This window comes from Myotis davidii, unplaced genomic scaffold, assembly GCF_000327345.1.
Source record: "Myotis davidii unplaced genomic scaffold, ASM32734v1 scaffold268, whole genome shotgun sequence".
Classification (NCBI taxonomy): domain Eukaryota; kingdom Metazoa; phylum Chordata; class Mammalia; order Chiroptera; family Vespertilionidae; genus Myotis; species Myotis davidii.
This window is the reverse complement of record NW_006383015.1, coordinates 100702-124572: the sequence shown is the minus strand read 5'-3', so window position 1 is coordinate 124572 and position 23871 is coordinate 100702. Positions and strand designations below refer to the sequence as shown.

The window sequence follows — 23871 nt, the reverse complement described above, 5'->3', positions numbered from 1 at the left end:
GTTTGGTGCTGGGTCCCTAGAGACCCGCCCGGCTCTGGAGCTCAGAACCTGAGACTCCCTCCCGATTGAAAACACCAACCACGCCCTCCGCTGCCAGCCCACTCCGCGCGCACTCCGTACCTGAGAATTTCACTTAAGCACTGCGCCTCCTCTAAGTCTGGGTATGATATCTTCTTTACTCCTACTTGTAGAATTTCCACTCAGCCAGCCCTCCTGTGGTTCTGGATGATGTCCGTTCCGTCTTTTAGGTGTAATTTGAATTGGTTGTTCGAGGCAGCAATCTCTGGCGTTAACCTATGCTGCCATCTTGGTTTCTCCTAGAAAATGTTTCTTGCATTTTATGCTCAGTGTCATGCTTTTGGGATACCTACTGGTGTCTGATAGTTACAGCTTCAGCATACACCAAGTTTCTTGGTTTGTTTTGCTAATAGGTCTGTGTCTATGTGTATGCGTAACCTGTTTTTCAATCTTAGTAAATTATAAATATTTACTCAATGGAGCATTAGTAAATGTGCTCTCCTTGATGATTATTATCTCTCTTTTTTTTGCATGAGCATTTGACATGTTTGGTCATGTATTTTCACCATGAAAATTTTTCACTTATTTGATCTCTTCCATGCCTTGAAAGATTATCAGCTTAGAGTTGCAATTTGGTAATCATTAATTTACTTAGGTTTTTAATATGCTTTACTTTTCTTCACACAACTCTTTTTGCCTTTAAAATAATCTTTGAGAATAAAATGATTTAAATTTTTGTAGCTATATGTGTGTATATATACATGCATATATATACTAAACTTTCCTAAATATTCAAAAGAACACTTTGAAAGTACATTTTATTTTTAAACTCCAGCTTTCTATTTGGTAAATTTTTTATTTCTAATAAATGCAATTTTGTCAGGTCACTACATTTTGAAAATAACCTTAATACTCTTATAGTAAACCACTGCAGACTAAGAATTTTCTATAAATGCAGAAAAAAGGCAAGAAAAAGTGTGAAATTTGAATCCACACATAATTAACATGTATAAAATAGAATTTTATTCACAATATATAACTGTGATTAGCAGTTACATGACTTTGACATATCCTTGTACATATTAACTCATGTACTCAGACTTAGAAAATACTTGTTTGCACTTTGAAATTTAAAAAAAAGGTACAAGCTTTAAATATTGTCAGTCGCCACATTGCTTCTTTATAACTAACTCCATTGGCATTACTTTTCATGTTATTTTAATACTAAAAAAATTAAGCTAAAAAATAAAAAATGCTTTAGAAACTCTTGATACTGTTTTGTCGAAGATCTGCAACACCATTCCCTATGAAGGAGAAAAACCATTGAGCAAACATTTCACAAATTCTTATATAGTACATGGATGAGTTAGTAAGGGCATTTCTCCCCCCGCCTCCCCCCCAAAAAACCCACAAACAAACAAAAAACCAAACAAAGAACATCATTTCAGATGCTTTGAAACATGTTTCCAGTTCACCTAAAGAGAAAGGACCCTATCCTCTATCCATTTTTAAATGTGGAAGGGGATTTGGTTTGGGGGTTTGATTTTGTTTTATATTTATTTGTAGGTATATTATTAGAAACTCATTTTTCTGGCTTTTATGTATCTTATATTTATGAATTAGCATATATGTATGTATATGGGTGTGTGTCTATGTCTGTCTATACCAGCCATGGGCAAACTACGGCCCGCGGGCCGGATCCAGCCCATTTGAAATGAATAAAACTATTGAAAAAAAAGACCGTACCCTTTTATGTAATGATGTTTACTTTGATTTTATATTAGTTCACACAAACACTCCATCCATGCTTTTGTTCCGGCCCTCCGTCCAGTTTAAGAACCCATTGTGGCCCTCGAGTCAAAAAGTTTGCCCACCCCTGGTCTATACACATATATACATGAGGAAATTACAGAACTAGAGCATACTAAATAAAATCTTGTTATCTAAAATGGTTTATAATTGGATGGGAATTATATTCTTTCCTTTGTGTTGCAGTCTTGGATGATGACAGCTTTTATTAACATTTTGAATGTCCTTATTTTCTCCAAAATAACCATTTATGACAGTATTCACATAAGCAGTAAAATGTATAATTACCACTCACTGGGAAGATTTTAATTTAAGATCAGATAAATACAATAGAATGATATATCTATGTAAAATGTATATCATTTACATTTTCTTTATGAATTTGTGAAAATATTTCTTCTGGGACTATGCTGCTTTAACAAAATATTTTTAGACTTTAACATAGTGACTAAATGATCTGTATATTTCCTAAACTTGGAAATGGAGAAAACTTGGCCTGTCTTTTGATAAAAGATTCAGATTGTGTGTTTTTCTCTATGCTTGCTTAACAAAATTTGCTAACAGCTTTCAATAACATTTCCAAATGATTTTTTTCCATTTATAGAAGACAGAAAAATTACTTAAGGTTTTTTTATTTATTTACTTTTGGGGGGGTGGGTATTTTAAGAGGTGATAACTAGTTCACATATACTACATGCCATTATTATTATTATATAGTAATAGTTGCACTATCTATGCAATCTGTATTCACATTTTCTTTATAAAACTGCACTGTTTTCTGTCATGAAACAAATCTGGTTATTTTGGAACAGATAAGTTGTCAGATAAGAGGTTTTAAGGTTTCCTTCTTGCATTGGTGGTGTTAAGCTTTCAGTCAGTTTTAGTAAATGGCATGACACACTATATCCATGGAAAGCTTTTGACAAAACTTATTTATCAGAATTTCCTTGATGTGTGGTTTACTCAGGTGGCTTCAGTTTCCCTTTAATAAAATAATATTTCAGTGCTGGTGCTAGAGTACAGAACAATGTTGTTACTGTGAACGCATCTTCTGCAGCTGATATCCTGTTCCCTTTCTTTGTTGATATTTTTCTTTCTTAAACTTTGTTGCTCAGAATATCTTTAATGCTAGCCAAGGAGTCAGGGATTTGGACGTATTTTCATGGACTTCCAAAGCTTTTTCCCCCGAGGTGAGTTCACTGTAAGGAACAATCATATATTATTCAGGTATTTCAGCATGTATAACAATTTTACATGATATCCTTTGAAGTCTTTGCTTAAAATTAATAATTTTTTAACCAAAAAAGACCTATACAAAGTGCTGCAGTTGAGTTTCCCCTGTAACCCTTTCCCTCTACTTCTGCCAAAGAGTGTATTATTAGTTTAAGTTAAACTTTTACATGACTTCAAATTCATTGTTCAATTTTATGACTAGTTTCTCCCACAATTACATCCAAGTCTAGCTTTTTCAGAACTAGTGGGAGAAACTTGACCCTATGGTTCTTCTGTTTTTTTCCTGTTCTTTCACAATGCCTTCTTGAATGTATATCTGAGAATGGGGAGGGACTACAAATCATATTGTGGTACCAGTCTTACTTTACTGTGTTGAATTAAACATGTACTTTAGGATTTCTTGAGAGTGAAAAGCACAGTTCTGACTTTATGTCTGTCAGTTCTTTTTATACTGTTTAGTGTTGAAAAGTTGGATAGACTTTGTTTTACATTTATTAATTAATATAGTTTAACTATTCAATTAAGTATTTTAATAAAAGTTCTCATATATTACCTTTCAGTAAATAACTTGCAAATATTATTAGTTTTTGCCAACACACCTCTCATTGTTACCCTGAATAAACAAAAGTTGGAAATACTATTATACTTATAATAAAATGCTCCAGATGTATCATTAAATACCAATGAGATTATTGAGATTATTTTTTCTCTAAATCTATTAATATTTGCTTGTGATTTTTGATCTTATACTATGTAATTTTTTAACTTCAGCTGTAATAAGGACTAACTTGCCTTTACCCAACTTTGAAATAGCATGATGTATTTACTAAAATTGATCCCCAACAACAAAACGTTTTTAAATGTTTACTGAAATCCTTGTGAATGCAGTAGCACAATTTAAACTTTAGACCCTACTCTCAATTCGTAAGTGCTCTTTGTATTCATATTGAAGTGTTTGCAAGTTATACATTCATGGGTATATAAAATGGATATTTTAAGCTTATTTTAGATTGTGAATCTAGTCTGAATTTTTCAAGTAAAATTCTCATTTCCATTAAATTGCCAATATATAGCTAAAAATTTTAGGATAAGTAAAGTATGATAATTATAGTAAATGTAAATAAATATTGTCCATAGTGCATATTTGTATAATTACAAAGTAATAATTATTAATCACCACAATGATATATACAAAATATAATGTGAAGGTTGCAAGTTGCTCTAAAATTTTCCCTGCCCAAACATACTGAATTAAAGCCACAAGTACACAGAGTTATTAAATCTACATTTTTTTTAACCTCAGGATTTTATTTTTTATTTCCTACTACATAACGAACATATTTACATACCTCTTAATATGAGACTATTTATAGTGATAGAGCTAATTAATAATATTTTATCTTGTATAATGCGTTACTGTTTTTTTATTTTATTCTAACATTACTAAATATTCTTTAAAAAGTTGATTTTTTAAATCCTCACCCAAGAATATGTTTATTGATTTAGAAAGAGAGGAAGAAGAGAGAGAAAAGCATTGATGTGAGAGAAACATTGATCAGTTGCCTCCCATACAAGTCCAGACCAAAGACCAAACCCGAAACCTGAACCTAGATATGTGCCCTGACTAGGAATGGAACCTGCAACTTTTTGGTGTATGGGATGATGCTCTAACCAACTGAGCCACCCAGCCAGGGCTACTAAATATTAATTTTAACTTCATGTTTGAGTAAGTATCTCATTATGATATCTTTTACTGACTTTCTATATAGAACAATTTGTAGAGTGCATATTACTGTATTTAAGATTGTAGTTTAAATTTGTTTTAAAGAAGTAATGATGAAAATGGAAGAATTCTTGGTGTGGAACTTTGATTTACATTTAGTTGGGAGAACAAAAAATATGGGAAGGTTGTTATTCCTCTTCATTGCATTTACATAAGTAACAAGTCATCACAGCACAGTCAACAGAAAATTTAGGGCATGTTCTTTTCTTTCATTGTGGAAATGACTCTTTCATATCCAAATGCATTATATTTATGTAGAAATGTCTCTTTAATGTTAATCTGTCCTCTTTACTAAAAGTATAATTATTTTCTAAAAGTCCTCTTTACTAAAAGTAATTAATAATGGCCTAATCTAGCCAGACATTTTTATTTATACTATATTAAGAAGTATGAGTAGCTAAAATCTTATAAACTTTCTTATTTCATTCATAACTAGTAAATATTAACATGTAGGTATATTTTATGTACATTTCATCATTGTTATCTCTGTTTATAGCTAAGTCTCCAGAGCCTTCACACTTATTTTCTTTATTTTTAAATAATTATTACAGACAAAAATGGAAGGAGATGAATATTTAGGCTTTTTAACCCATACCAACATACAGTAATGCAGTAATAATGTTGCAAAATTACTCAGCTATGGTTCACATAGTAAATTATTTTTGTTTCTCCTACTGTTTATTTATTTTAGTAAAAGAAAAATCAAGTACTATTATAGTTCTCAAATTGTGGTATGGTAGTCAAAAGTCTGGGGTTCATTAGCTGTTCTGCTATATTTTCTTCAACTTTATTTTAATTATTATTTAGCATTGAAAAACTGAATGACTCTGTAATGGTAGTATTGACTAATACTTCAGTTATCTTTGTTTGTATATTCTCTTTCTTAATTGACAGTACCTGCATTATAGAATTGTTGTGAAAGCTATTAATAAGAATATGTTGCAAGTGATAATAGATTGTATTTTGTTTATTTTCTTCTCCTATTCAAATTTTCAGGAACCTAAAACTAATACTGATGACTTTTTCAAAGACATAAACTCCTGCTGCCCACAGGAAGCAACAATGCAAGAACAAGATATGCCGTTCTTGCGAGGAGGTCCGGGCATGTACAAGGTAGTAAAGACGGGACCTTCCGGCCACAACATCAGAAGCTGCCCTAACCTTAGAGGTATCCCAATTGGAATGTTAGTTCTGGGAAACAAAGTCAAAGCAGTGGGAGAGGTATGGATTCTTGTAGCTTCATGACTTTAAGATATTCATGTTTAATGTAATACAACCAAAGCATCTCTTTTTTCCAAAGGTTGCCATTTCTATCCCAGGTTTTTTAATGCTAATGTTATTTATCTTTATTTGTATTGAAAATACTAATGTGATTTTTCTGTGCTTTTCTAATAATTTTGTTCTCATAATTATCCTTGTGTAAACAATATTTATATTAACAAAATGATGTGTCTGTATATGTAAGTGTTTGGTATTACATATATCTTTTTATTATTATAAATGTACTATACTGTCATGGATTAACAGCACTTTAAAATATTTGCTATGGATCAGTATGGAGATGTGATATATACAAGAGGTTTCAGTTCTTTGTTCCCATTCATGTGTCTTACTGAAGTCCTGAGCAAATAAAATTACCATTTCATCAACTGTGGCATTTGCCTCAGATGATGAACTTAAAGATGTAGTGTGTCATGCTATTTCTTAGTGTTAGGGTCATTTTCAAGTTGCATTATAGGCACTACCAACCTAAATAATGGAGTATGTTGTGTTATGACATTTTAGGTGTCTAAAAAAAGAGCCATGTGTTTTTGGATAACATTTAAAATTATTTAGGGATTATCCTTGTGCCTTAAAAGTTATTTTAACAAGTAATAGATAAGCAGTATTTTACATAACTTTTATTGATTTTGTCTTACCTTGGGCAGTGGTTTTAATTTCAGAAACTAATTTCATGGTAGATATTCATTGGAATGATTACACTATTCAAACTCTTAAACTTTTGCTGCTTTTCAGCCTGAATGCCCTGAAAGAATCAAGCCAATCAATCATGCTTTGTGTTATGTGCTAGGTAACCAATTCTGAAGGTACATGGGTGCAGCTGGATAAGAACAGCATGGTAGAGTTCTGTGAGAGTGATGAAGGAGAGGCATGGTCCTTAGCTAGAGACAGAGGCGGAAACCAGTACCTCCGACATGAAGATGGCAAGTTGGCTTACATTTGTGATTTATTCTGATTAACCTTTGAAAGCTGAAGTTTAAAGTGTATTTCTTTTATCATAAAGAGCTTTTCACGTGATTATTTTTAAAAATATATATTTTATTGATTTTTTACAGAGAGGAAGAGAGAGGGATAGAGAGTTAGAAACATCGATGAGAGAGAAACATCAATCAGCTGCCTCCTGCACACTCCCTACTGGGGATGTGCCCGCAACCAAGGTACATGCCCTTGACCGGAATCGAACCTGGGACCCTTGAGTTGCAGGCTGATGCTCTACCCACTGAGCCAAACCGGCTAGGGCTCGCGTGTTTATTTTTTTTAAGTAAAAGCAAAGCTAAGCGTAATAAAATCTTGCAGTTGTTAATGTTTATTTGTAAAATACATGGGTACTAAATGAATGCACATCAAAGAAGATAATTAAAAGAAAATGTAGAACATATGAATCCATCTCTGTAAGAAATGCTTTTCATTAATATGAATTTGTGAGATCATTCTTCTGTGCCAGTCCAGGACCGAATTCACCCTTCCTACCACTAAATGGAAGTTTGATTCTCAAACTATCAATCATAGCACTTCTCCCAGGCAGTTTCATTTGATTGAATTTTGTCTCAGGAAAAAACATTGAATAAATGCAAAGCATCTTCTGGGGGTTTCCTGTTTTGTTGTTAGAGTTTCAACTTGAAACTTCATTTACCTTTTTCAACAGTTATCTTATTTAATAAAATATTTTCCATTTTGTCTCCCTTCTATTCACATGGTGGAAAAACTTGTTCTTCAAAGTTCAGACCACACTGACCTGACAGAGTCAAGAATTCCCTCAATGTTCCTAAAGAACTGTATTTACCACTGGAGCAAAACTGATACTATATTGAAGTTAATTTTTACTTCTGCATACCCAGATTGTTCCTATGGACAGGCGCAGAGTTTTTTGCTCACTAAGTTTATAACTTTAAGTTGAGTCACAAAAATATTATTAAGGACATCAAAATAAATGGGTAAATTAAGCATATACTTTTCTACCAAATCCCAAAAATATGGAATAATCTCAGATAGATAATACTATATGCTTTTTTATTTAAGAAAGAATAAACTTAAAATAGTCATTTTCCAGGAGACAATATGGCCATAAATATAAATTCAAAAAAGTTTTGAAACCTGCTTGAATGATAGAGTACATTTAGATGTGTTAGAATTATAAATAAAACATTCCCCCTTTTTTCCACAATAAGCCTTTGAGATAGGTTATATAATCTTCATTTTACTGGTAAGGAAACTAAAACTCATAAAATTTAAAATTACTTGCCTATGGTTATACAATGGGATAGATGGCAGATATAAGACTTGAACCAGAATCTTCATTTCTATTTCAAAATCTGTGCTCATTACACCATACCTACTGTATCAGTAATTCATTGAACACAGGGAGAGGTCAATGGGGGAAAAAGGAGACATATGTAATACTTTAAACAATAAAGAATTTAAGTAAAAAATAATAATTCATTGAACATTATTTGGGAACCTACTCCCTTCCTTATCTTTACAGATAAATTTTTCTTAGAGATGATGTGGTCGTAAAATGTTGACATGGTAGAACTATTTTGAAAAAGAAAAAGTCTTCATTTGATGTAAATCTGACATTTTACAAAATGACCTCGTTTATAACATACTACAGTATATTAACTACATATTCATAAATTCTTAAAGATTTTCATTTTATAGGCATATTCAGATATAAATTAAAATACCTGAAGTGAGATCAGATTTATGTAGGATATAATTAAATAATATGAGAATGGTTTAAGTGACTAGCAAAGGGTCTTTTCTAGCTTAATAGTCATTTTACCTGGCCATGTAGTTTAATGTGTAAGAGAGGACTCTGGAGATGGACTGCCAGGGCACAGACGCCAACTCTACAACTTTTCTAGTTATGAGACCTCAGCCAGTTTACCTAATAGCTCTGTGCCTCAGTTTTCTCATTTACAAAATGAAGATACTTTGTGAGTTTGATATGAAAGACAAATGAACAAATAACAATCACTTAATGCTTTGCTCTTTATCTATACATATAGTCATAATGTGAGTCTTAATATTTTTTTACAAAAACGCTGAGGTGAAAAGGAAAGAAATGATAAGAAGTTAGTGCTTTAAAACCACTAAGATTAGTTGATACAGTATCCGAATAGTCTGCTCATTCGTATTAGTATGTAACTATTTAATATGGAAATAAGAGGACTTGGCATTATAGTAATTTATTTCTATAAAGTAGTATGAGCAAAACAAAGGCTTTACTCTTTGTAAAAATTCTTTATTGGTCTTTGGTATCCATAATTAAAACCTAGTAAGCAAAGTTACTGCTATGGTCAAAACAGTTTACACTTGGTGCCAGACCATTTTGTGTCTACAGGGTGAAAGCGATGCTCTTTTCCATTCAGATGACTGTTCATGAGTGTTTTCCAGAAGAAATATTCCACTGCTGAAATATCTAATACTAAAGAGCATTGCCAAGGGAAGTGCTATGATTGGTTTATTGAAAAAAGTATACAAATGCTGGTAAAGGGTAGATTGTACACTACCATAATTACAGCAGAATTCCGATTTACTCCACCATGTTCTTCTAGTTCTGTTTTCTATTTAAAGGGATATTGACTTTTAAAAAATAAATTTAAAACTTTTTATTATTTATAATGTTATTTTTAAAGAAGTACTTTTCCTTTTTACCTTTCATTCAGCAGGTTTTATTTTTCCTTTTTTTAGCTGGCATCATATGACTTTAATTAAGATATTAGTGTTTTTAGTATTATATCAGTTAGAATTTTATAGCCACTGGATTGTTAATAGAGGATTAATTTAGCTTACCAATTTTATGTTGTATTGTTGTAATTGGTAAACTAGGTAAAATATTTGCCATTTCTTTCTTGAAATAAGAATTCTGATACATGTGTTGACTTCAGGATGCATTAATAACTCTGACTACATGTCCTGGTTTATTATCTTTTTATTTAGGGGAAACTATCTTTATATAATAAGTAAAAATAAGTTACAATTTAAATTTTCAATAATGTTTGTATTCAAAACTTAAAATATTTCACAAGTGAAAATTTCTTTTGGTACCATATACTTAGACATTTTGAAGATGTTTTTCCTGTTTGAATAAAAATATACAAAATATTTTGATTTCTGGTTATAGGGCATCTTTTTTTTGTTTTGTAAAATGCCCTTGTTTAAATTTGTTATAAATATGAGTTTCTGGTCCAGAAATATTAGTGTACTACATTCAGTGATGTATTTCTACCACAATAAAAGTAAATTGGCTCCATAAGAGACTATCCCATTTATAAATTTTACTGTGTATTTAATAAATGAAAACAAAGATTTGTCATGTACTTTGTCAGTAACCTAATTGGTAAACTTTTATCAGATCTAAATGTGAGGTATTTTAAAATCTGACTATCATAAACATTTTCTTGAATTATCTCTTTGTTCTTTGAATAGGGGATAACACATAAAAAACTAATTTTATAGCTTTGCCTTTTATTGTAGAACAAGTTCTTCTGGATCAAAATTCTCAAACTCCTCCTCCAAGCCCTTTCTCAGTACAAGCCTTTAATAAAGGGGCAAGTTGCAGTGCCCAAGGATTTGATTATGGACTTGGAAATAATAAAGGTAGGTTTTTAAAAGTAGTCTTTGACATACCTTATTTTAATATTTTTATTACCTTCTCTTGTACTCATTTTAATTATTCTTGACCTACAAAACTTCATTAAAGTTTGTTCCTAGAAAACTAAGAGCCAAATGTTTACAAAGATGTTTCTTTAGTACAGGGGTCCTCAAACTTTTTAAATAGGGGGCCAGTTCACTGTCCCTCAGACCGTTGGAGGGCCGGACTATAGTTTAAAAAAAAACTATGAACAAATTTCTATGCACACTGCACATATCTTATTTTGAAGTAAAAAAACAAAATGGGAACAAATACAATATTTGTATTTGCATGTGGCCCGCAGGCTGTAGTTTGAGGACCCCTGCTTTAGTATTTGTGTTTTTGTCAGTTTTAGTTTAAGTTTATAATTAAGTCTACTTATTTGTTACTATTTTAGAGACACTCATTTTGAACTTGCATTATAAAGATTTTGTGTCATATAAAGAATTCTAATTATTAAGAGTAATGTTAATAACCAAAAAGAACTTTCTAAAATGATCCACTTAAAATAAAAACATTTTAAGTAATATTTTAAATAATATTGTATATCAGTTTTATTAAATTTGTGGGGTTTTGAATGTCTAACCAAGTTATCTTAGTTCATTTACAATTGCATTACATTATATCTTTGGGTTTATTATGTATAATGAACCCTAAGCCATCTATAGTAATAAAAGCATAATGTACTAATTAGACTGGACAGCCAAAAGACCTTCTGGGCGTCATTCCAGATGACCTTCTGGACAAAGCTACGGTGGCAGGGGCCAAGGCAGAGTGGAGTGGTTAGGGGCAATTAGGCAAACATGCAGAGTGGTTAGGGACGATCATGCAGGCAGGCGAGCAGTTAGGGGCGATCAGGCAGGCAGGCGAGTGGTTAGGGGAGATCAAGCAGGCAGAGGCAGTTAGGGGCGATCAGGCAGGCAGGCAGAGGGTTTAGGAGCAATTGGGCAGGCAGGCAGAGCGGTTAGGGGTGATCAAGCAGGTAGGCAGGCCAGCAGTTAGGAGCCAGTGGGTCCTGGATTGCGAGAGGGTGCAGGCCAGGCTGAGGGACAACCCCTCCCCCGCCCCCCCGCACTAATTTCGTGCATCGGGCCTCTAATATGGATATAAAATGTATGTAACTTTTTGGGCTGCATGAATGGAAAAGAGCAGCATCATGGACAGTTGAAACAATAGTTATTTTGAAACTAGAAGCCTGATGCATGAAATTCATAGCAAGGGGCTCGGCCCCCGCAGCCCTTGCTGCCTCGGCCCTCACAGCCCTGGCTTTATCCTTAAGGTTGTCTAGACGTTTGTCCGGAAGTTCATCTGGACAGTCGTTCTGCTCTTTGTTCTAATTAGCATATTAGCTTTTTATTAATTTGAAATAATTTATACCAGAATTTTAATCAAAATTTTATTTGTATATAAATTGAGACACATTCATGTTCTTTCCTATGAATCTGACTCCTGTATAATTAACCATATAGTCAACAGGTAGCATTCAGTTGGATGATAGGTAAGAGGGAGAATAATTCATCGAAATAATTTTAATTTAAAGTGTTATTTAAACTAATTCTCCTGATGATTTCAAGAAATAAATAGTTTCGTTATACCTTTCTTACAGAGCAAGTAAAATAATGAGTCTATAAAAAATAAAATTACCTCAATGTAGAGGAAATATTCAATTTAAAATAGAGCCACTTCATATATTATTTTCCACAGAATGTTTTTATGAAGGAAGCCTAACCACAAGATTTCTTTTTGGTTTGGCTCTCCCTGCTCTGTTGTGCTGATCTCTCCTACAGGTTTGCGTACCATATGCTTGCTCATTTCTGGTAGTTCAGATTTCAACTAACTTTAGATCTTCATATTTAAGTAGGGTAAATTCTTGGTGGTGTTTTCTTTATGTCCCTTTCAACCTTTGTCAATCCTTAAGTTAAACGCTTACTTACCACTACTATACTTCTATAGTAATCTGTTTTAAAGTCATGTTTAGCCCTGACTGGTTTGGCTCAGTGGATAGAGCGTTGGCCTGCGGACTCATGGGTCCCAGGTTCGATTCCAGTCAAGGGCATGTACCTTGGTTGCAGGCACATCCCCAGTAGGGGATGTGCAGGAGGCAGCTGATCGATGTTTTTCTCTCATCGATGTTTCTAACTCTCTATCCCTCTCCCTTCCTCTAAGTAAAAAATCAATAAAATATATTTTTTTAAAAATAAAGCCATGTTTAGTTCAATTTGTATGCTTTCAGTCTCTAAAATGTCTAAATTGTACTGGTGGCTATCACTTTAAAATCAGTATTTAAATTATAATTTATAGGGCATCCATAAAAATCAACTTTTAAGAGATACAAACATTGCCAACAACATGTTATTAATAAACATGATATATTACTTTTTAAAAATGTGATTTGCTAATATGGCTCAAAAATAGCATGTAATTATTAATAGGCTTTTAAAGTATTTAGGTGAAGCAAAGAAATATTAAGAACTTTAATCAGAATAAATATCTAATATTTGTTTATTATCGTACCTTTAATAATAGTTCCCATTTTATTTAACTCATACTGTTCAAGATCAAGAAATTATCTTTCTTTATAAAATTCATCATAATCTTTAAAATCCTTTTTTAACCTACAGCATTAATTTTTTTTAAAAAAAAAAAAAAGTAAAAATGTACAGCTTGTGTGCACAGCTCTTTCCATATAAATCTATTCCTGATGGGCTTCATTTGAAATGTTCATTCATGAGGTTTATTATACATAAGGAATGTGCCTCTGAGAGGTGCTGTTTTCCAGTTGTGCCTATGTCTGGGAATATTTTTTTTCTCTTTAGCATCATTTAAACTATTTTATATATATTCTCATAAATGAGAAACTATTATCTATCCAGTTACATTACTTCATATACTTTAAAATGTTCTTCTGTTATTTTCCTTTATATTTAAGTTTAAGGGGAAATGTCAGAATTCATATTTGAGATACTATTCTAATAAATTAGATACCTCATATTCCTTTTTATCTTATTGTCATATAGATTTTTATATTACTCATTAAAGCAAAAGAGATCATGCTTTTCAAAATTGTATAATTTCTTCAACATTAACTTTTAAAAATGAAAATTTTAACTATAATATAAATATATTACTAAGTTAATAACATATACTTTGCCACCCTTGAATTCCATATTTAAAAAAAACCAAAACCTCATCTTACTTGCTTATTTTTTGCATGAAGTATACTGTATATGAGGTAGGGTGATATTTAGTCATTGTCAGGTACTACCTACAAGACATTTAGATCTTCACTTATTCTTACATGCTGTTCAATGTATCATAGGTTCTTCATAGACTTGGTATTCTCACATGCTGCTGCTAGATGGTGTATATGAATTTAAATGGATTTGGGCTATTATAATAGATTTTGTGGGGTGCTTCCAATAGTAAAACAACATGAAACTTTTGGTCCCTAATTTCAGGATAATGATCACCAACTTCCATGTATTTCTGAATTGGCATAGTTTTATTTAGTGTTTGACTATCTGAATGTCATAAAACACGGCTTACTTTGCCATTTGGGGTGTTAATAACAAGTTGTAGTTTTGACTGTTTTGCCCACTGCAGGTGACCAACTGAGTGCCATATTGAATTCAATTCAGTCACGGCCCAATCTCCCAGCTCCTTCCATCTTTGATCAAGCTGCAAAACCTCCCTCTTCCCTAGTCCACAGCCCATTTGTGTTCGGACAGCCCCTTTCCTTCCAGCAGCCTCAGCTTCAGAGTAAGTCTGTCAGTCTTACCTGCCTCATTAAGCTATTGCTGAAGCTTTGTTTTGAGTTGTTATCAGTTACTAATTATTTATCAACTCAACAGATTGGTTTTACTTAATGAGGACTATTATTCCTTCCCACATTTTTTAAGCATTTAAGCTATTCTGAGCTACAACATTCTGCAGCTAAGACATTTGTTTTTAATTACACTTTTTAAGTGTAGTTATTAAAATATGACTTACACTTTCTATTCTAATTCCTGTATTCGCAAATATGTACTATAAAACATATTAGAAAAAACATATTTAATTTAAAATTTTATTTTATAATATGCATGACTATGCTAAGCACCAGTTATAGGGATAATGTTCTTTGTTTTATGTTGGATTTTTGTTACTTAGAGATGCCCCAAGAGAATAAACCTATTTCACTATTCCAGTAGGTGGAGGAGAGAATGTACTGGGCAGGTTTGTTTCATTTAAGTGAATTTGCTGCTCATAAAAATGTATAGCAACTTAGGTTTCCAAATTTTTTCAAATTGATTTTTCTTCTCTTTTTATTTTTTTGCTGCTGTTCTCATTCTTAACACATTAACTGATCATTTGATTCCAGTTCAGCCTCCTAGGATTACTCTAGCCTTTCATCCATGATAATACCTCACACCAATATGGAAAATAAACCCAAAAACATTACACTTAATTGAGTGTTCCTTTATCTAATGACCTCCTGATGCTTCCACATAAACTTCTCTAAGTTCCTTACAATATGACAGTATGTTCTTCTTGGCCTTCAGTTCACATGTTGGCTATATAATATATAAATACACTCACTGAGTGAAATAGTTTATGAAAGTCTTAGCTTACACAACCATTATTTGGATTCAAATGCATGACCTCTTTGCTTTAATAAATTACGTCCACACTGATGTCTAAGTTAGTTTTCTACAAAATTACTTTGATAACTGTTATTAGGATTACTTAAGATAATGCTAGCTCATTTAGTTTTTATTAGGAACTAGGGTAGTATATATATATAGTTAGCAAATGATGGTATTCAATTATATCACAAAATGTGATATAATTATCTAACTAAGGTAAAACATATGCAAGAGTATAAACTATTAGATTTGTGCTATATATTAGGTAAGTTCAACTAATGAAGTTAATTAGTTTAGAAATATAAGCAGTATCAATTTAGCTAATCATCTCTATATATGACATTCACTTGAGTGTCTCTTAAAAGAATTTTGAGGAAATACAATAGTGGCACATGTATGAAATAGGTTTTTTTCTTTCTTGATAAGTATTATTGAAGGATATAGAGGAGTAAAGACTTAATTAGTTTATTCATTTTATGGAGCAATAGGCTTTTTTATTTAGATGTATTCAGGTGGCAGGAAGTTTTAAAGGTAAGAACAAGGGGAAAGAAAACAAAGGAAAATAAGTCATAATCAGAAAATTCATATTATATGTATAAAATTTTAAACAGATATTACTCTGATAATGTCTTGGTGACAACAGGCAGGAGAACTAAGAAATAAGGAGCTGTTTGTTCTATCTAAAGCAGGGGTAGGAAACCCTTTTTTTCCCCAAAGACCATTGGATATTTATGTCATTTGTGGGCCATACAAAATTATCAACTTAAAAATTAGCCTGCTGTATTTGGTCAAACATTTAATTAATTCACTCCTAATGGGTTGGCAGGAGCAGACCAAATGATTTTGTAAGTTTTTTGCAGCCCATGGGTCGGATGCTTCCCACCCCTGATCTAAAGGGTCATTACAAGTCTTCTCAAAAACAAGTGTAATACTATTTTTATTTTACCAAGTTATTTAATGAAATATTTCAAAATGAACTATAAAGACTAAGATAAATCAGATTTGTCTCTTCGAAAGGATAAGTTTCCTGCCGGCATGTGTCAATATAATTTTATGCATATTGTGTCTAAGTGTTATCAATACCCCCACTTCCTTTGCCACCGTCTTGGGATAAATTTGAAATTGTTGCCTAGAAATGTCTCACCAATTTTCTGAATCATTACTTGCCTGTACTGTAACAGGAATTACTTAGATCTTTTTATATACCTCTTATTCTCAGCAGCATTTCACTGAAGTTTGACTTCCAAATTACAGAAACCAGAAGATTTAATCTTTAGCATAACTAAAAAAAGGCTATGGAATCCAAAAATAGTTTTTAATATTTTGGAAGTAAATTAGAATTGTATTCATCATATCTTACTAGGAAAATTAAATGTGGCAGAGTGCCCATTATTAGGACTACCTGAGTAAGTTATCCTTTCCTGAACTTCACTGCCATCCATTCCACCAGCATTTCATCTTGCATTATAAGGTGGATTACGTATACTCCCTTTACTAGTTAGTAAAATGAGAATCACTTTTGTCTTATACTTTTGTGATACTAAAATAAAACATATAGAAAATCATATTGTTAATTTTTGCTAGTATGGATCATCACCACTGTGTATTAAACACTGTACTTAAGCACTCTAATACATCCTCATTTGAGATAATGTCTCCATTTTACAGATAAGGAAACAAGCTTAGAGAAGATAAATGATTTACTATAGAAACAGTCATAGTAAGATGGTATATCCAGAACATGAGGTAGTTCTACTAACTACAAAGGCCATGTTTTTAAATATTCAACTTGGCCTACTGATGATTAATACAGAATCTATTCATATACATAATTTCTGCTTACATTTAGTTCTAGCATCTAGAGCAGTGGTTCTCAACCTTCCTAATGCCGTGACCCTTTAATACAGTTCCTCATGTTGTGGTGACCCCCAATTTCATTGTTATAAATTGAGCATAATTAAAGCATAGTGATTAATCACAAAAACAATACGTAATTATATATGTATTTTCCAATGGTCTTAGGCGACCCCTGTGAAAGGGTCGTTCGACCTCCCTAAGGGGTCACGACCCACAGGTTGAGAACCGCTGATCTAGAGTATTAGCTTTAGATTGGTTATTTTCCCCTTTATAGTTTAATTTTAAGAATGTAGCTTGGTTTGAGAGGAAAAGATTTCCAAAATGTCATAACTCAAGTTCCCAGCTAAGTAGATGAGCTCTACAGAGATACACATGAACTACCCCCATGTCAACTTTATCTAACATTTCTATGAGCATTCTTATTAGTAACTAGAGGCCCGGTGCATGAAATTTGTGCACGCGGGGGAGTGGGGAGAGGGGTCCCCACAGCCCAGCCTCACCTTCTCCAATCTGGGACTTCTCGGGGGATATCCAACTGCCGGTTTAGGGATCGGGCCTAAACTGACAGTCGAACACCACTCTCACAATCTGGTACTGTTGGCTCCCAACCGCTCGCCTGCCTGCCTGCCTGATTACCCCTAACCACTCCCCTGCCAGCCTGATCAACGCCTCACTGCTCCCCTGCCATCCCATTCGCCCCCAACTGCCCTGCCATGCTGGCCCGGTCGCCCTCAACTACCCTCCCCTGCCAGCCTGGTCACCCGCAACTGCCCTCCCCTGCCAGCCCGCTTGCCCCTAATTGCCCTCCCCTGCAGGCCTGGTCCTCCCCAACTGCCCTCCCCTGCTGGCCTGGTCGCCCCCATCTTTGAGGGCATGGCAGTCAATTAGTATATTCCCTCCTTATTGGCTGTGGGCATCGCCATCTTTGTGACGGCATGAGGGTCAATTAGCTTATTCCCTCTTTATTAGATAGGATTCTTTAGGGTGTGTTTTTCCTCAAGCATAATTTTTTTCATTAATCTCTGCAATTTGAAATAATATGACAAATTAATTTGTTGATTTTTTTAATTAGCAAAATTATTTTATTACAAATGTACACATACCTGTATATATAAACAAGTTACTTCACCAGTTATTCTAGTGAAATAGAATAATTTCAGAAATGAAAGTTACAAATTTTCCTTGTCTTACCATGCATGAGAGAGAAAGTATGTTCTATAATTTACTTTTTTATTTCAAAATTATTTGTGTAGTTTTTAGACCTAGTAAGCAAATCGGCAATAAGAGTCTAGTGGACTGAGGTAGAGAATGACATCTGTACCTGCTCTCTTAAGATTTACTCTACAGAGAAAAGAAAACAAAGTGAAACTAGGAGAGATGATGTGACGTCTGGAGATGTTTTTGACTTACTTGTTTTTTAATGGAAAAAAATAATATCAAGGTTGTTTTCTAAGGAGAATGATCCAATAGAGAGAGAGAGAGAGAAATTGATGATGCAGGAGACAGGAGAATTGCTTGAACAATATTCTTGCATAGGAGAGAGGATGAAATCTAGCACACAGTGGAAAGGTCAGCTAGGTAGGAGCACACATCATTTATCTGTCATAACAGGAGAGAAAGAAGAAGGTATAGTGTTAGGAGCTTGAGGATGTTCTTTTGTGTTTTTGTTTGTTTGTTTGTTTGTTTCAGTAAAAAAGGAAGCTGCCAACAGCCCAGAGTTAACATATGGAGAGTATGTTGGTAGTTTGAGGAAAGAAGTAAAGGTATGAAATAGAAATGGTGAACACATTTCAAACATTTACCATATCACAGACACCATTTTAACCACTTCGTATGAATCAGCTCATTTGATTATGCTAGAAAACATGCTTCAGTTGAGAAATTTAATGTCTTTGTAGCTGAGGGTGTTAATGCCCTAGTGGCAGCATTTTAAACTAGGGAGAATGGGGCCATTGTAAAGGATCTTATAAGCCAGACTTATAGTAGATTAGATTTTATCCTCTAAGTATAGGAAATAAGAGGGAGGGAGCAGAGGAGGGAAATATGTAGTTCCACAGAATTTTAAACAAAAGAGTGGCAGGATCAGTTTTACATTTATGCAAGAACTGAAAATATTATGAAAAAGATCCTGGAGAATGGGCGAAAGTTAGAGGCAGGAAGTCCAAAGAAAAGTTGAGCGGGGCTTTTAAACTAAGTAAATTACAGTGGGGATGTAAAGGAAGAAACAAGTTTAGAAATATTTAGGCTATTAAATGCACAGGACATGCTAATCACAGTTGGGGGAGCCAGTCTAGAAGGAAGTCAGTTTTCTTGTTTTTGTTTTGAAAGATAAAATTCTTACCTAATATCATTAACAGAATAAAAAGTAGATTTTAAGAAAAAAAATAGGTCATTTGGGTAATTTAGCTCCAGTAAACTGTAATATAATTTGAATATGAAAAGCATATTTGGGAAAAACATATTTGGCATTTTCATAACTAACAAATTGATGACTGATAAGTTGTAAATACACCATCAAATTATTTCTATGTACATTTAGAGTAAAAATGAATCATTAAAGCATTTTCATGATTTGCAATTAATTTAATTTAGAAAGCTTTTTTTTTCAATCCTTACCCAAAGACATTTTTTTTCATTGATTCCAGAGAGAGAGAAAAAGGAGGAGAGGGAGAGAAGAAACATAGATGTGAAAGAGAAACATCAATTAACTGCCTCATACACCCTAATTGGGGATAGAATCTGCAACCTGGGTTTGTGCTCTGACCGGGAATCGAACCCATGATCCTTTGGTGTGAGGGACAATGTTCTAACCACTGAGATACATCAGCCATGACTAGAAAACAGTTCTCAAAGAATTTAAATTCTACTTTCATACTAGGTCTTCCTTCTCACTTTTCTCTAAAACTTCTATACTGTAGTATATCTCATTGCTTAGACTTAGCAAAATTAAAACTATATATTGTTACAGCTTTATTGAAATTTAAATGTATACATTTTGATGAGTTTGAACATATGCATACACCATGATACCATCACCAAAGTCAACTAAATATTTATCTTTTTAAATGAGACTTTTCATCACTTAGCATTAGGGAATGACTTTCTTCTCCCTCTCCCTTCAGTTTATTTAAGGAATATGTCATATGATGGCATAATTAATTGCTAGTGTTCAAGGTGCACAAAAAGTCATGTAGCTCTTATTTTGGAGATACAAGGATTCTCAGTGACTTGCCCAAAGTTATACAGTTAACTGGTAACTGGAAAACCTAAGACTTAAATAAGAGAGACTTAACTCCAGTAATTTTGTTTTTCCAATTACATCTCAATTACCTTACATAAACTGTAAAAATTGGAAAAGCCAAGAGGTCATTTCCTCTAACCTTCTTATTTGTACCTTAAATCCCTTGGCAACTACTAGATGGGAAAGTCACATTGTCACAGGCTGCTCTGGTTGTCTGCTCTCAGTTTGATAGAGAATATGGAAGCAAAGTCCTGCCCCCTGCCTCCCAACAACAATGAAAGAATGGAACATGCCTCTAATTTATCTGTGGTTCATCCTTTTCCTGGGTTCGAGGCAGTGACTGGTTCTTGCTTTTTTATTCTTTCTACAAACAAGTATTTTATCCTGAAGGCCTTTTAGTTTTGTTTGCAATTTTAGCTGTCTTTGTGCTACATACATGTATCCTTCTGAAGGCAGGACATGGTTATGGTTATTGTTAATCACCTGAATAAACACGTCTTGTTTCTCTGATTTATAAAAACTATTTTTTCCTTTGCAACTAATAAGCAATTTGAGGAAATCAGATTTTTCTTTTTGTGTGTCTCCAGTCACTGTTCAAGGAGCAATCTTTAATCTTTGGAATTTTTTGAAATATTCTAAGGCCTAGGATATATATCATATTTTGCTCCGAATTTTTCTATCTCATCCACCATAAACTGAAATGATATGCTTTTCCTTAATGTTATATCTCTTAACCATATTTACTAGGGATTTACTATGTAATCAGTAATATGTTACCTATGTTTTATCAAGTACAGTTACATCTAGAAGTCATTTAGAGACACATCATGTTTGAGGGTTAGCCATCTTACATATTTTCATTCCTCTTCCTTTCTGCATTCGTATCATGTGGGTTACTGTTATTTTCTAATGAAAAGCTTATTTCTGTTTTATCCTTATTTGGAAATTTTGTTCTATCTTTCATTCTTTTATTATTCATTTAGTATACTAACATTTATGTAAATAATTTTTAGTTCCTATTCCACGTCTTAGGTTCCTTTATCATTCACATAATTCCACTTTTCTCCCAATACATTTATAGGATTCTGGACATACATATATATTATGCAGTGATATTGCTTACTATCAGTTTACTTTCTTTTTTTAAAATTGAAAAACATGTATCTTTTAAAAAGTTAACTATATCAAAGTATATTTAAATGAGCAAAATTTATTAAAAATTATATGCATAGCACAAGTGTTATCTGTAGTCACAGCTTAATTTATTAGGCATTTAACAATAACCTTTTGCCCTAGCCAGTTTGGCTCAGTGGGTTGAGTGTTGGCCTGCAGACCAGAGGGTCCCGGGTTCAATTCTGGTCAAGGGCACTTACCTGGGTTGCAGGCTTCTCCCTGGCCCGGGCCTGGTCGGGGCTCATGCAAGAGGTAACCAATGGATGTGTTTCTCTCACATCGATGTTTCTCTCTGTCTTCCCTCTCTCTTCCACTCTCTCTAAAAATCAATAGAAAAATATCCTCATGTGAGGATTAAAAAAATAAAGTTTTTCTTCTTACTCACTCTGAATAATGCCTAGGAATCCAATCTCTCTAGGCTTTTTAAATTGAAAAAGACTTAAAGTCTATTTTGTCTTCAAAACCTTTTCCAGGAGTTTGTTCGTAAACCGCTGCCATCTTATCCTACAGTTATCCTCATAGTTTTCCACATTTATGTTTATGGTGGTTCCTAATTAAGATAGTATTCTGATTTCCTGCCTCTGTATCCTTCTGACAAACTCAGTTTTCACAGACTTTAGCAGCCAAGCCATGAGACTGTATCCTTACACTGGCATTTGGAATTCCCCTTGAATTAACTCTTCCAGTCAAAAGCTGACATCCTTCTAACTGATATTTTCAGTGATAGAGACTATGTATTACATGATATTTAAATAGCATAAGAATTTCTTTTGCAATGCCTGGTATCTTTTGAGTTTTATAGTCTTCAAACAGAAGGATGCTCAAAAATATCAAAACCTGAAAATTTTTTAACTGACCGTTGTGGCTCAGTGGTTGAGCATCAATTTATGAACCAGAAGGTCACAGTTCAGTTCCCAATGGGGCACATGCCTGGGTTGCAGGCTTGGTCCCCAGTGAGAGGCATGCAGGAGACAGCCGATCAATGATTTTCTATTATCATTAATGTTTCTATTTCTCTATCCCTCTACCTTCCTCTCTCTGAAATCATTGGAGACATATCTAAGAAAAAAACAAAAACACTAACATTTTTAAACTTTGTTTAAAATGATTTGGTGGCATGTAGTACATCTCTATCTACTCCTGCCATTCCCTTTTGAACCCACTGCAAGTTATTCTTGTAGTTGTCCTTACCCACAGAAATTGCTAGAGTCAGTCTTTGGCTTTTTTTTTTTTTTTTCTAAATTCCCTTGTCAATTCTAAGATCTCATTTTACTTGTCTTATCAACAGTGTTAGACAAAATTGACTTTCTTCCTTGAATTTCCTTCTTTGCCTGCTGAATATTTCCTATCTCACCAACTGTTCATTTCCAGTCTCTTTTCTACATCCTGCTGTATTCTGGATCCTAGGAATGTCCCAGAGCTTTGGTCTCTTCTAGACCTCACACCCTAAGTGGTCTTATCCAGGCATGTAATAGTTTCCAACATCTACATGCTTATGACTCCCAAGTTTATCACCACTTGATCAAGTGTGTATGTATTTGTTCATTTCTTTCTTCACCTTAAGATCAGCTCCATAAAAGCTGGGACTTTATTTCTAGTCATCATTTTATCTTCAATGGCTACAACAATGTCTGATACATAATACGTACTCAGTATCTTACATGGAATAACTTTTTGGTTTATGAGTAGTTCACCTTTATAATCTTGACCGTAATAATGAATCAGTCAACTATTTTCTGTTTTGAGCAAAATATATGTTGTATCCAGTTTTTTTAATTTCAATAATATTTAAAAAAGTTATCTCATTACCTGAATATATTTCAGCTCAATTACTTATATTTATTTTAGTTGCTAAAATTTAAATTTTAAATAAATGGATTTTTTTAAAAATTTAGATAGAGATATTTTTGGCATACTGCTTTTAAAAGACTATACTTTTAAGATTCTATTCTTTTTAAAAGATAAATTAACTTTACTTCATTTTTGGCATGGTAAATCATGGCTGTTTAACATATTTCATTGACTTGTAATTTCTTTTGCTGTGTTTGTGTTGTGAAATGTATAAAAAAATGTGTGGTACCTCAATAATAAGATCTATAAAAAAAAACACTAAGTATTTGGATTGGTACTAACATTTTTCACTGAAGATAAACTAAGAAAAATAATTAATCATAAATGGTAACTTGAGTCCATTCTGAGATACATATTGGAATCA

General features: G+C 33.2%; 1 protein-coding gene across 1 annotated transcript in view; it reads left to right on the top strand.

Moving 5' to 3' along the window:
* Window positions 1-23871, top strand: part of MYCBP2 (MYC binding protein 2, E3 ubiquitin protein ligase) — a 253516-nt gene that overhangs the window by 169347 nt on the left and 60298 nt on the right. The window contains 5 exon segments of the mRNA XM_015558101.1: window positions 2943-3017; window positions 5840-6064; window positions 6915-7047; window positions 10604-10726; window positions 14364-14519. Of these exon segments, the coding sequence (XP_015413587.1) occupies window positions 2943-3017; window positions 5840-6064; window positions 6915-7047; window positions 10604-10726; window positions 14364-14519 (712 nt within the window).